Raw genomic sequence first — 13,639 nt, 5'->3', positions numbered from 1 at the left:
TATTTGGTCAGTGGAATGCAGTGAAGAAAGTGATATACAGCTTCGGCTACTTAATTCCTTCTTTGGACAATGGAATGCAGTCCAGGTCTCATCTAAAATCACGTGACTGGGGCCTATAGGCCTGATCTACTTTAGTTAACAGTCTCTGATCAATATGTGCTTAATCTGTAAGTTCTTCACCTTTCCACACAAGATCATCTTTCTTCTTTTTCACTTAGACTACCATCCTAGGAAATTTTAAAGACAGATCAAATCCCTCCTTTTGCAAGAGGGCTGCCTCCCAGGTTAGACTACCTTCCATTAACACTGTATGTATTGGATATGTACATAGTTATTGACATGTCCTCTCTCTTATTATAATGGGAATTCCTAGAGAGCAAGGGCTATGCTTTTGCCTTTTTATGTTCTCCCAAAAGTAAGCTAATGCCTAAATAATTAAGGGCCTCATAATGATTAAGGGCTTTTTAACTGACAGAGCTTTACAATTTACATGCCAAGATCTTTACAATAACCTTATAAAAAAAGGAAATACATATATTATCTCCATTTTACAGATTTGGAACCCTAAGACTCAGAAAATTTAATGATTTGACAATTATAGTTAGTAGGGGGAAAAACTGTGAATCAAACCTGAGCCAAGGGCTTTTTCAATGCCATACTACTTATGGGTAAAGGAACTAATTTACTCCTAGAATAACTGGATGGCAGGACTAATAGTATGACAAAACAGAGCATTATTCACATGAGAAAATACATCTCTATACCAGGAATGACCCTCCTGCCGATTACAGCGTGTGGTGGCAAAAAAAAAAAAAAAAAAAAAAAAAAGTCCTTTTGCTTAAAACTAGCTCTAATGAGAGTGAACAAGTTTTTAGGTTGGGAAGAATTCATGAACAATCATTTAATAAGGATTTCTTATGTGCCAGGCACTATCCTAACTACTGAGGATACAAAGAATGTATCTTCATCAAGAAGACTTTAAAAGTCAGAGAATTATTTCCAGGAAGAATGGAATCAATCAGGTAAGGAAGATAATGTCCCCTCCAAATTCTTCTAAGTACTTAGCATTTAATGGTTTTCTCTAATCAAGTGATGGTATCCTAACTAATAATACATGACCAAGAACTAAACTAAAGGGAACTAAAAAAATATCTCAGTTCAATCTATTCATTTGATAATTGAATCTCATTTATGAAAGACAATACAGAAAAATGAGGTAAATGAGGACAACAATCCTTATATCCTAATGGGCAGGTCATTTTCTTTTTATTATAGCTTTTTATTTACAAGACATATGCATGAGTAATTTTTCAGCATTGACCATTGTAAAATCTTTTGTTCCAACTTTTCCCCTCCTTTTTCCCACCCCCTCCCCTAGATGGCAGGTAGTCTAATACATGTTAAATATGTTAAAGTATATGTTTAATCCAATACATGTATACATATTTATACAGTTATCTTGCTGCACAAGAAAAATCAGATCTAGAAAGAAAAAAACCTGGGTCTCTCTTTTTTTAATCAAAGAGAATGACAAAGTTCTAATGCCATATTTAGTTATATAACATTATATTTCTCTTAAACAGTCTCTTACTTTCACACAGCCACACCATGTATTTTGGGAGAGATACCCAACTAGCTTATCCCACAATGCTTCTATTTCCAAGATCTGAAGCCTTAGTTCAACCAAGAAGTTCCCAAGCTACCTACCACAGTGCACAATGCCTCAGTAGGTCTTGCCATTTACAGACAAGGACTGACTGTGCAACAGCTGATATGTCATATATTCTCAACAAAAATAACCTCTTCCAACTGTGGCAAAGGGAGATTTTTGGTATCCTAAGCTGACACCTGAAATAGATTTTTTTCAGAAACTTTGTAATGAACTGGGAATGCCTATAATGTCATCCTACTTATGTAAAAGAATCACAGTGCCTCAAGTTGGAAGGAAATATAATGATCACTCAGACTAATCCACTTATGAACAGAAATTTGACATATGGCTAAAGAGGTCAATCAGCCACTTCTTGAAAAGGGAACATGCACTACCTATCATTGCAGCTCATTCCAATCTATGACAATTTCCACTATTAAGACATTTTATCTTAGATCAAGTCAAAACGTTCTTTTAGATAACCCACTGTTCTTAGTTCTGGCTTCTGAAGCCAAGAAGAAAAAGTCCAGAAAGTTGCCTTTTAATGATAACCCTTCAAAGAAAGCAATCTTATCCCCCACAAAGTCTTTTCTAAGGAAATAATTCCCACTTGCTTTATATTGCAGTTTGGTCAATCAATGTCCTTTCTAAAATAAGACATCCATAAATGAACACCATGTTTCAGCACTGTTCAGAAAAAACAAAACATTCTCTGTAACTTAGCTACAAAAAGAGTTAAAATATACTTCTGGGGACTACAAACCTAATTGCCATTTATAACACTTTGTTTCAAGAAAAAAAATTGCATTTTGCATTTCATATAACTAACTTATAAATGAACTTTTTGGACAAGTTGATGTGTAAGTTATGACCTGCTTTAAACTTTCTTCTTTTAACAAGCCCGAGGCCTGCTTAAAAAGCATTTTCAAAAGTATACATTGGGGCAGCTAGGTAGCACAGTGGATATATTACCAGCCCTAAAGTCAGGAGGACCTGAGTTCAATTCTGGCCTCAGACACTTAACACTTCCTAGCTATTGTGACCCTAGGCAAATCACTTAACCTCAATTGTCTTAGAAAAAAAAAAAAAAATATATATATATATATATATATATACATACACACACACACACACACACACACGTATAGTGATACAAACACTATAAAATAGTTTAATCATTCTAAAAGACATTCCAATAACATTTAATAAGAGCTAAAATAGTGCTTTTTCTGCAAAAAACAAAAAAATCAGAGTTACAAATAATACTGTAATCTCATTATTCAATTTTGGGAACTAAATGCCAAATAAATGAAACAAAAGGGGAAACTTACAAAACAAGGCTGAATGATGCTATATATAATAGCAAAAATTTGGAAACCAATCAAATGCACAACAAGGCAATTACTAAAACTATGGACTACTCACATGATGAAATATAAATACAACTATTAAATGCTACAGACATGTGAACCACATCAATACATAGCAATTTTATGAAATAAAAACAAATTAAGCAAGTCTATTAGACAACATATATATACTGACTACAACTTTGTAAGAACTGATGTATGTTCATGAAACAGATCTGAGAAGTTAATAATGAATAATAATATTCATTTGAGAAGTAGTGTGACACCCTATTTAACATATATAGGACTGCTTGCCATCTGGGGGAGGGGGTGGAGGAAGGGAGGGGAAAAATTGGAACAGAAGTGAGTGCAAGGGATAATGTAAAAAATTACCCTGGCATGGGTTCTGTCAATAAAAAGTTATTAAAAAAAAAGAATTCCCATTTAACAGATGAGGATTTTGAAGTAAAAAGAACATTAATTGAGAAGTAGTGTGATATAGTACAGAGAGCTTGTCTTGAAGCTAGAAAACCAATCTCTGAGAACCACCTTTGAAGTGCTTACCAGCATATATGACTGAGCAGGTTGGTGAAATTGCAAAGAAGATACTGATTGTTATTAACAGAAGGAATTTCTTTATCCAAAATTACCTATAACAAGAAACTCAGACCTAGTCCCTATTCTCAATATTCCCTAGTTTCTTTTTTCTTGTAAAGAAAGGGAAAGGAAGGGAAATTGATTTTTTTGGTTTTTGTTTTTAATTTTATTTTATTAAAGCTTTTTATTTATACAACATATGCATGGGTAATTTTTTAACACTGACCCTTGCAAAACCTTCTGTTCCAAATTATCTCCTCCCCAGATGGCAAGAAATCCAATATATGTTAAACATATTAAAATATATGTTAAATCCAATATGTGTAAACATAGTTAAACAATTCTCTTGTTTCACAAGAAAACAGAGTGAGAATGCTATGTTGTGGTCCATACTCAGTTCCCACAGTTGTCTCTCTAGGCATATAGATATATGTTGAAATGCAAAATGAATAATTTTGATTATATTAAATTAATGGTATAGCCATTCATGGCTCTCTTCATCACTGAACAACTGGAACTGGTTTGAATCATCTCATTGTTGAAGAAAGCCACATCCATCAGAATTGATCATCATATAGTCTTGTTGTTGCCAAGTATAATAATCTCCTGGTTCTGCTCATTTCACTTAGTATAAGGTCATGTAGGTCTCTCCAGGCCTCTCTGAAATCATCCCACTGGTCATTTCTTACAGATCAATAATATTCCATAACATTCATATACCATAATTTATTCAGCCTTTCTCCGATTGATGGGAATCCACTCAGTTTCCAGTTTCTTTCCACTACTAAAAGGGCTGCCACAAAGATTTTTGCACATGTAGATTCCTTTCTCTCCCTTATAATCTCTTTAGGATATAAGCCCAGTAGAAACACTGCAGGGTCAAAGGGTATGCACAGTTTGATAACTTTTTGAACATAGTTCCAAATTACTCTACAGTATGGTTGGATCCGTTCACAGTTCCACCAACAATATATCAGTGTCTCAGTTTTGCCACATCCCCTCCAACATTTGTCATTATCTCCTCCTGTCATCTTAGCCAATCTGACTGTGTAGTGGTATCTCAGAGTTGTTTTAATTTGCATTTATTTCTCTGATCAATAGTATGTAACTAGAAATAGTTTCAATTTTCATCTGAAAATTGTCTGTTCATATCCTTTGTCTATATATGAATTGGAGAGTATCTTGAATTTTTATAAATTTGAGTCAATTCTCTCTATATTTTAGAAATGATACCTTTATTGAAACCTTTGAATGTAAAAATGTTTTCCCGGTTTATTGCTTCTCTTCTAATCTTGCCTGCATTAGTTTTGTTTGTAAAACAAAAAAAACAAAAACAAAAACAAAAAAAACTTTCTAATTTAATGTAATTAAAACTTATCTATTTTGTGATCAATAATAATCTCTAGTTTTTCTTTGGTTACAAATTCCTTCCTCCTCCACAGATCTGAGAGGTAAACAATTCCTATGTTCTTCTAATTAGTTTATATCATTCTATATATCTAGATCAAGAACCCATTTCGACCTTATCTTGTTATACAGTGTTATGTATGGGTCAAATGCCTAATCAGAATGGAAATTGTTGACAAAAATAAAGATATCAGAACAGTTTCTAACTGGGGCAGCTAATGCAAAAAAGCCAAGTCAGAAGAGTACCCTAAAAGCAACATACATGAAAATAACCAGTCAATTTTTTTTAAGATATAAATATGTAATTTTCAATGATGGGATTTAAAATAGTCATTCTTACCGCGTGGTATAAAAAAGGGGTGGATACCACAAAAGTTATCCATACAAATAAATTCCATATCTTTGGTTTTGTCATAAATCTTCAGCTTATTCCTTGCAGAGACCGTAAGATGGACTACTTGAGAAAGTTTCTTGGTCAGGAATTGTAGACATTCTTTGCGAGCCAGGGGTGCAATATCAAATCCAAAGGAAGTTGTTCCTAAAAGAAAAGGTACCATCATATTAATTAAACTCAAAATAAGCCTGGTCTTAAGGTTAGTTAGCAAGATTTATATAACAATTCAATGAATAAACTCTGTCCTTTCTAGATATACTACAACCTATACATTGCTCTAAACTTGCAAGGAATCTAAAGAAAGCATACTGACCACTAAATGTTACATGTTATCTACAACCCACCGAGGTTAAGAGCTTATGTAAGACTAAAGGTTAATTTATGTCAGCTTTTGCTCAATAATGATGAAGTTGGACATAAAGAGAGCTTGATATGCAGGAGCCCTGAGTTCAAATCTAGTTCTACCCACTGTTGTCTGAGAAATCAAACAAATAGAACTGATCTCTGGGAAGAGATAACACAATAATTTCTACATATTTTCAATTTTAATAAATTACAACCAACTAAAACACATTTAAATTAAATACAAATAAGTTAACTGAATTTACAGTTAAAGGCTAGAAAACAGAAAATATGTGAATCTGTATAAAATCTGACCCTAAGGGTTCTTATTACCAACTTACCTGAACCTATTCCATCCACATACACTAGGCATGCACCATGGACTAAAGATGTCACAGCTGAAATAGTTTCTTCTCCCTCCTTCAAAGTCTTTTCCGCCTTAGTAACATTCATGAAATTGACCCAGGACAGGATATCTCTGATGCTGATGATACATCGTCGACCAAACTCCTGACTAGTGAGCCAATCTATGAACTCCATCATAAGTTCTGCTACATCTGTTCCTAAAACACAAGAGGAGAAATGTTAAGACCATACTCTATAGGCAACCCTGAAGAATGTAATCCCCCAAATAAGACATATTAACCCACAAAAGGCTATTCTTAGGGGACTCTCAGTGAATGAAATGTAAATTTGGCTCAAGTCTAGAAAGGATTCTGGTGGTTCCCAATTTTAAATGACAGTTAAATTGTATTACAATGTGGTAGAATCAAAAGAGAAATAGATATAATCAGAGGTCCTAAGTTCAAATCCTAGTTTTGTCAAATACTGTCTGAGAAATCAGAGGCAAGTCGCTTCATCTTTCTTGACTTTAGTTTTCTCATCTGCAAAATGAGGGAGCTAGAAGAGATGGCCTCTGTGTTCTAATAGAGCTCCACAATAAGGGACTACTATAATAGTCCTACAACAAGATAACCTATGATTTCCTTCCAAATTTTAAGTCTATATCTCTGACAGAGTGGAATTTTTAACTTTACTTCAAAAATTTATCTTTCATTTTTCCAAATCTGAGGTACAATTCAGAATATGGAAAATGAATGCCTTTCATTTGTATTTTGGTTAATGATGTTTTTGTTTGTGAACTTGAGTATATGCTAATTGAGATCATGATACTTAAAAGAATGAAAAAATTCATTTTGGTAGGATCCTGGAGGGAGAAAACAATAGGCTGAAAAGAAATTAACAAAAGCCATTCTCTTGCTAAACCATTTTCTACAGAACAGAGAATTGTTTTTTAAAGATGCCAAATGGAAAAGAGAGGAAAACTCTCCTTTTCTGTCTTCCACAGCATTATTCCCCTAGAGTTCTTAATAACTCCCTAGAAGAAGACAATTGTCACAGAACCCTGAAAATACTGACAAGTAACCACCTTAGAAACAAACTGACTATTACAAAGGTGAATCCCAAAGCTCCAAGGCTCATTGTACTACTGGGAAATGTTTCATGCCAGAAATATAAGAGATATACTCATGGATTCTTTGGAAACAGAATGAATAAAGAAGAGGGTTCCTTTTACTGCGATCTTTACTATAATGAATACAGCTTAAAGAGGGAAGACATCTCCAGCATGGATCTCAATCCAGGCAGGGTAGAAGACAATACTATCTCAATTTGTCTGCTTCCAGAATTCTATCAAGCTTTCTCCTTCTGAAGATGATTTTTCATGCTTTCCACTAGAGGCAATCAAGTGTAATTCTGTTATAAAGTATGACTGTTGTTCCAAAAACAGGGTCTAGAAAAAATATTTGTTTTGATAAAATTATTCTCTCTAGAGAATTAGGTGAAATGATTTTATTCAAGCATTTAGTTGATTCCAGACCAGCGGCCTTTCCTTTGCATTGTGTACAGCAGGAAAATAATCCTGACTTTCAAATACTCTATACTTGTAAAAAACAAATACTCACCCAGTTGATTGCTTGTACTTGCAACCAAACCTGAAACATAGAAACTGAGACAAATGTCTCTCAATTTCTATATCCCAAGAATACTTTAAAAAGTTAATTGTTCTTATGCTCAAAGGGCTATCAAACTGTGCATACCCTTTGAAAATTCAGCAGTACTTCTACTGAGTCTAATTCTCAGAGAGATCATAAAAAAGGGGAAAAGGATCTATATGTGTGAAAATGTTTGTAGCAGCCCTTTTTGTAGTAGTGAGGAATTGTAAAGTAAGTAGATATTCATCAGCTAGGGAATGGCTGAATGTGTTATGGTATATGAATGCTATGGAATATTATTGTTCTATAAGAAACAATCAGAAGAATAATATCAGAGAGGCTTTGGAGAGACTTGCATGAATTGATGCTAAGTGAATTAAGTAGAACCAAAAGAACCACTGTACACAGCAACAACAAGATTATGTGATGATCAACACTGACAGATATGGCTCTTTTCAACCATAAGCTGATTCAGGCCAATTCTAATAGATTTGTGATGGAAAGAGCCATCTGCATCCAGAAGGAGCATTGTAAGGACTGAATGTGAATCACAACATAGTATTTTCACCTTTTTTGTTACTGTTTGCTTGATATTTTTTTCCTCTCTCATTTTTTTTTCCTTTTTTGATGTGATTTTTCTTATGCAGCACAATAAATGTAGAAATATGTATTGAAGACACGTTTAATATATATTGGATTACCTGCTCTCTAGGGGAAAGGAGTAGAGGAAAGGGAGTGAGAAAAATATGGAACACAAAATTCTGCAAGGGTGAATAATAGAAAACTATCTTTCCATGTATTTCGAAAATAAAAGGCTTTTATTAAAAATAAATAAATAAATAAAATTTAGATGGGAATCCTATTTGAAGAACAGAAGAGGTTCAGAAAACTAAGTGGTAGAACCCAGACCTAAGATCTGAACTGCATAACATTTACCAAGAAACACAAATTTAATAGAGCAGCTTGAACTCAGTGGAAGATATTTAAAAGAAAAACTTAATAATTATGGATAACATTATATAAAAAATATCTTAATGCCAGGATCCAGGAAAAAATATACAATACATTATAATGATCCAAATTGGCTTTAATTTTATTTTATTTAAAAATGAAATCAACTAAATTAGACGAGTAGTAGTACATAATTTATTTTAAGAAATACATTACCTATACAATATTCTAAGTTTTTTTTTCCCTTAAAGGCATTCTGAGAAAAAAAAAATTAACCATATTTTCACTTTTTTCCAACCACATCATTTTTTTCCCATGCACCTGCAATTTCAGTCATACAGGAAGCATCAAATAAACAAAGTCTCTATATCAATGCAGATCATCATCTATTATATAATTTTTGACCTCACAAAATCGCTCGGACAAGTGAGAAATGAAGTGACTTGCTCAGAGTCACAAAGTAAGTGTCAGAGGTAAGTATGAACCTCTGACTACTCTGAGGACAAAACTGATTCTTTATCTATTACATAAAACATAAGCTCCTCAAGGGCAGGTTCTAGTGCAGGTGTATCTTTATAATCTGAGTACATATCACAGTACAGGCATACAGTTGCCCTTTAAATTAATTCTTACTAAATACATGTATTGCTACTTCTCTGCTATCACATTCTACCAAAATCTTAAGTTTGACAATGGCAGTCACGGAAGTGTAAATGTGAGAGAATGACACAAACTAAAATATAACTCCTTTCTTGTTAAAGAAGATGAAATTTAAACATCCTAGTGAAGGAGATACTATGAAGATCAACCATATGGATACAGAAGCAAAAGACTATCAGCCAACTTGGCTGAAATCCATGTCTACTCTCATTTCCTTAAATTTCTTCTCCTTGAAATACCATTCTTTCCCCATTTCTTACCTTGATGGTCTACTTTACCCAGAGATAATCCTGGATGAAGACTACGCTTGACAATCTGAATTAAATCTTTGCGGCTCTTACTTTGAGGGCACCATATCTCAGTAAATCTGTTACGCAAAGCAGGCGACAGCTGCAAGGAGAGGAAATAAACCAATATGAGCTTAGTAGTAAATTTTAGTACAGAAATACTTTTCCTTTTCTAAGCTTGGAAATGCTTTTGAACCTCCCAAAGGACATCCTCTCTTCTTAGCAGTCTTACAAAAACAATTAAGTAAATTGTTTAGTAAATGGCTGCAACACTGATTATATGCTACAAGTGAATCTAGGGACCCATATCCCTTAGTTAGGGTGTCACATAAATTGAGAACTCCCAAAACAATTAATTCTATGAAGATGTCACCAAATCACAGTCTTAAGAGAAGAATTTTGTCCAACAGGTAGAAAAATCAAGAAGATTTCTTCCCTCATATCCTGTTCCCTTTAGCTTACAAGAATTCCTAGTTAATGGGGAAACAAATGGCAATTCTACCCTTGGTTCATCAACTTTCATATTAGGAATGAATATTTAGAAAAATGGAAAGTCACTTTCTGACAATGACAAAACACATCATAAGGTACATGTTTATTATGGCTAAGAAGATTAAACATTGTAATAAGATCCTTTGAGATTATTGCTTTCTATGGTAAGAGTTGCTACACATAAACCACTTCAATAAAAAGGCTATACTGCAAGTCTATTCTTAGCATTTTGCTATTTCTTTATTTTGCAATTCACTTTCCAGGGAGCTTTTCGTTCAGTTCAGTGGTTTTATGGAGTTTATATGCTTCTTTTCTAATTTGTTGTTAAGGAAAACAACAACAAAAATCTTACATTTGCTTCCCTTACTAATTTCTTGGCACTTCATATAATCTTAATTACTTCCATTCAGGATCACTATTTCTGTTCCTTAACACCCTTCATCAACATCCTTCAGTTCTTTTAGTAATTTAACTAACAAAACCTATGTATTACCTGAATATCATTTAAAAACAAAGCTGGCTCTTTCATGAGACAGAAAAGTTTAAATGACAGTTTCAGGAGTGGCACATCCCTAACTGGATAAACTAAATTATTCAAACGCTGAGTAAATTTGGAACTGAGGAAAAAACTTTACAAATTACTATTAACCTACTCAAAAAGGCATACAACTATGGGAAAGGGTAAGGATTTGTTCAAATTGCAAGACAAAATTATTATTTTTGATGTTAAATTCAATTGTGAAAACAGGTAGAGAAACAATACGGAAATATTTTATCTTTTAATGGTTCATTTGCTGGGATTTTAAAGCTATATAGGTGACATGAGAAATCATTTTTCCAAAACATAATATTTTACTTCTATTTGTCCTCTCCACCCCTCATTTGAAATAAGTATCCATTTTTCTTTTGGTGAATTTCAGTTTTACTCAGGCTCTACAACATAATGGAAATGGTCTTTGTCAAGAAATAGTTCCTTGGAAAATTAGAAACCTATATATACTCAAAAAATGGAGAATGTCTGAATAGATTATGGTACACTAGATGTAGATTATTAAGTAGTTAAAAAAATTTTATGGTGATTCCTACAAGGAAATATGATAACATCTACAAAGGGAAATTGGCAAACATATGTATCCATATTAGTAAGTTATTAGATATGTATTTTTCAAATATAAGCAATTTATTAACTATAAGTATTGGTATATATACAACATATATTTTTTTTGTAAAGGCAGAAAAGAAAATTAAGATAAACAGAACCAAAAATAATAAACTAGGGTAGGCCTAGAAAAGGAACATGAAAACAAAACATTTTCCATTGCTTGCTTGCCAATTAATTTTATTTTCTCTTGGAAAAGGCTAAAGATTTGGCAAAAGATTTTGCCTTTGCTTTGGTATATTTATTCAATTTTTTAAAAATTTATCAAATGTATAATTTAAAAAATTTTTTTGATCAAAATGGGTTTATAATTTAGACATAAAGGATGATACTATAAGCAAATTAGGAAAAGAAGCAAATCAGGAAGACAGTCTATTTGTCAGATATTTGTAGAAGAAAGGAACTTATTTTTAAAAAAACCTTTTTATTTTCAACACCGACTCTTACATAGCCTTGTTTCAGATTTTCCCCTTTTCCCTCACCTCCTCCCCCAGATGGCAAGCGATCCAATATATGTTATACATATTAAAATATATGTTAAATCCAATAGGTGTAAATATATTTATACAATTCACTTGTTGCACAAGAAAAATTAGATCAAAAAAGAAAAGAAAATGAGCAAGAAAACAAAATGCAAGTGAACAACATCAAAAAAGAGTGAGAATGGCATATTGTGATACACATTCGGTTTCCATAGTCCTCTCTATTGCTGTAGATAGCTCTAGAAGAAAGGAATTCAGAGCCAAGAAGAATAAACATTATGAAATGCAAAATGGATAATTTTGAGTATATTAAAAAAAGTTTTTGTGCAAACAAAACCAATACAGCAAAGATTAAAAAATCAGTAAACTTGGGAAATCAATTTCACACGCAAAGGTTCTAACAAAGGCTTCATTTCTAAAATATATAAAGAATTGACTCAAATTATAAGAAAATAAGCCATTGTCTAAGGATATGAATAGACAATTTTCAGATGAAGAAATTAAAACCATTCCTAGTCATTTAATCACGATGAAAGGAATGCAAATTAAGACAACTCTGAGGTACCACTATACACTTCTCACATTGCTAAGATGACAGGAAAAGATAATGATATACATTGAAGGGGATGTGCAAAAACTTGGACAGTAATACATTGTTTGTGAGAATTGTAAACTGATCCAACCATTCTGGGTTAGAACTATGCCAAAAGGGCTATCAAATTGTACGTGCCCCTTAACTAGCATTATCTCTATTGGGTCATATAAAAAAGGGAAAGGACCCATATATGTGAAAATGTTTGTAGTTAGCCCTTTTGGTGTAGCAAAGAATGGGTAAATGAGTGGATATCCATCAGTTGGGGAATGGCTGAATATGTTAGGGTATGTTTATGTTGTGGAATATTATTGTTCTACAAGAAACGATCAACAAAATGATTTCAGAAAGAATAAGTAAAGTGAGTAGAACCAAAAGAACACTGTACACAACAATAACAAGATTATGTGACAATCAACATTGATGGATGTGGCTCTTTCATCAATGAGGATATTCAGGCCAATTCCAATAGACTGATGGAGAGAGCTATCTGCATCCAGAAAGAGGGTTATAGGAACTGAATGTAGGTCACAACATATTTTCACCTTTTTTGTTGCTGTTTGTTTGCTTTTTTCCTTTCTCATTTTTTCACCTTTTATGATCTGATTTTTCTCATACTGATTTTAATTGTGGAAATATGTATAGAAGAACTGTACATGTTCACCATATTTTGGATTATTTGTTGCCTAAGGAAGGCGGGTACAGGGAAGGGAGGGAGAAAAATTTGGAACACAAGGTTTTGCAAGGGCAAATGTTGAAAACTATTTTTCTATGTATTTTAAAAATAAAAAGCTAATTTTTTAAAAAAGACACAATGGCGACAAAGTGTTTTTATTTTTGAAATTAATTCAAGAGTACAATGAAAGAGTTATTGTTAGAATCCAAAGCAAATTTATGAGTAAGAATTTAAGTTTACCTCCTTTTTTCCAAAATCACCCCCAGGGTTCATGGTTGCTAAGATACGGAATTTTTTCCCAGCAGTCAGTAGTTCTACTTCATTATTGCCTTCCTCTGGGCTACCTTTTTCAGCCAATACCAGGGTTTTTTCCACTTCAAGGACACTAAAAGGTAAAATAATAGCAAAAAAGGAAAATGAGAGAAGTTTTGTGTACCCAATCATTGCTCTACCTGATTTCAGATTTGAAATAAACATCATGCCAGATTCAAAAAATTAAGCTTGTTACAATCCTCTTATAAGGGCTTGGTTTCCTGAGCAGAAAAAAAGAAAACTGTCTCTTTCTATTCAACTCCCCATTAAAGCTACTGTTCACTAAAAAGGAGG

General features: G+C 33.1%; 1 protein-coding gene across 1 annotated transcript in view; it reads right to left on the bottom strand.

Moving 5' to 3' along the window:
- Nucleotides 1–13,639, bottom strand: part of MDN1 (midasin AAA ATPase 1) — a 179,374-nt gene that overhangs the window by 88,142 nt on the left and 77,593 nt on the right. Inside the window, exons 32-35 of the mRNA XM_031964521.1 lie at nt 13,274–13,418; nt 9,606–9,735; nt 6,082–6,303; nt 5,345–5,542 (exon numbers count right to left, since the gene is read on the bottom strand). Coding sequence (XP_031820381.1) covers nt 5,345–5,542; nt 6,082–6,303; nt 9,606–9,735; nt 13,274–13,418 — 695 coding nt within the window. The remainder of the gene's footprint in view (nt 1–5,344; nt 5,543–6,081; nt 6,304–9,605; nt 9,736–13,273; nt 13,419–13,639) is intronic.

Source organism: Sarcophilus harrisii, chromosome 4 (genome assembly GCF_902635505.1).
Source record: "Sarcophilus harrisii chromosome 4, mSarHar1.11, whole genome shotgun sequence".
Taxonomy (NCBI): Eukaryota; Metazoa; Chordata; class Mammalia; order Dasyuromorphia; family Dasyuridae; genus Sarcophilus; species Sarcophilus harrisii.
This window is presented reverse-complemented; position numbering and strand designations above follow the sequence as displayed.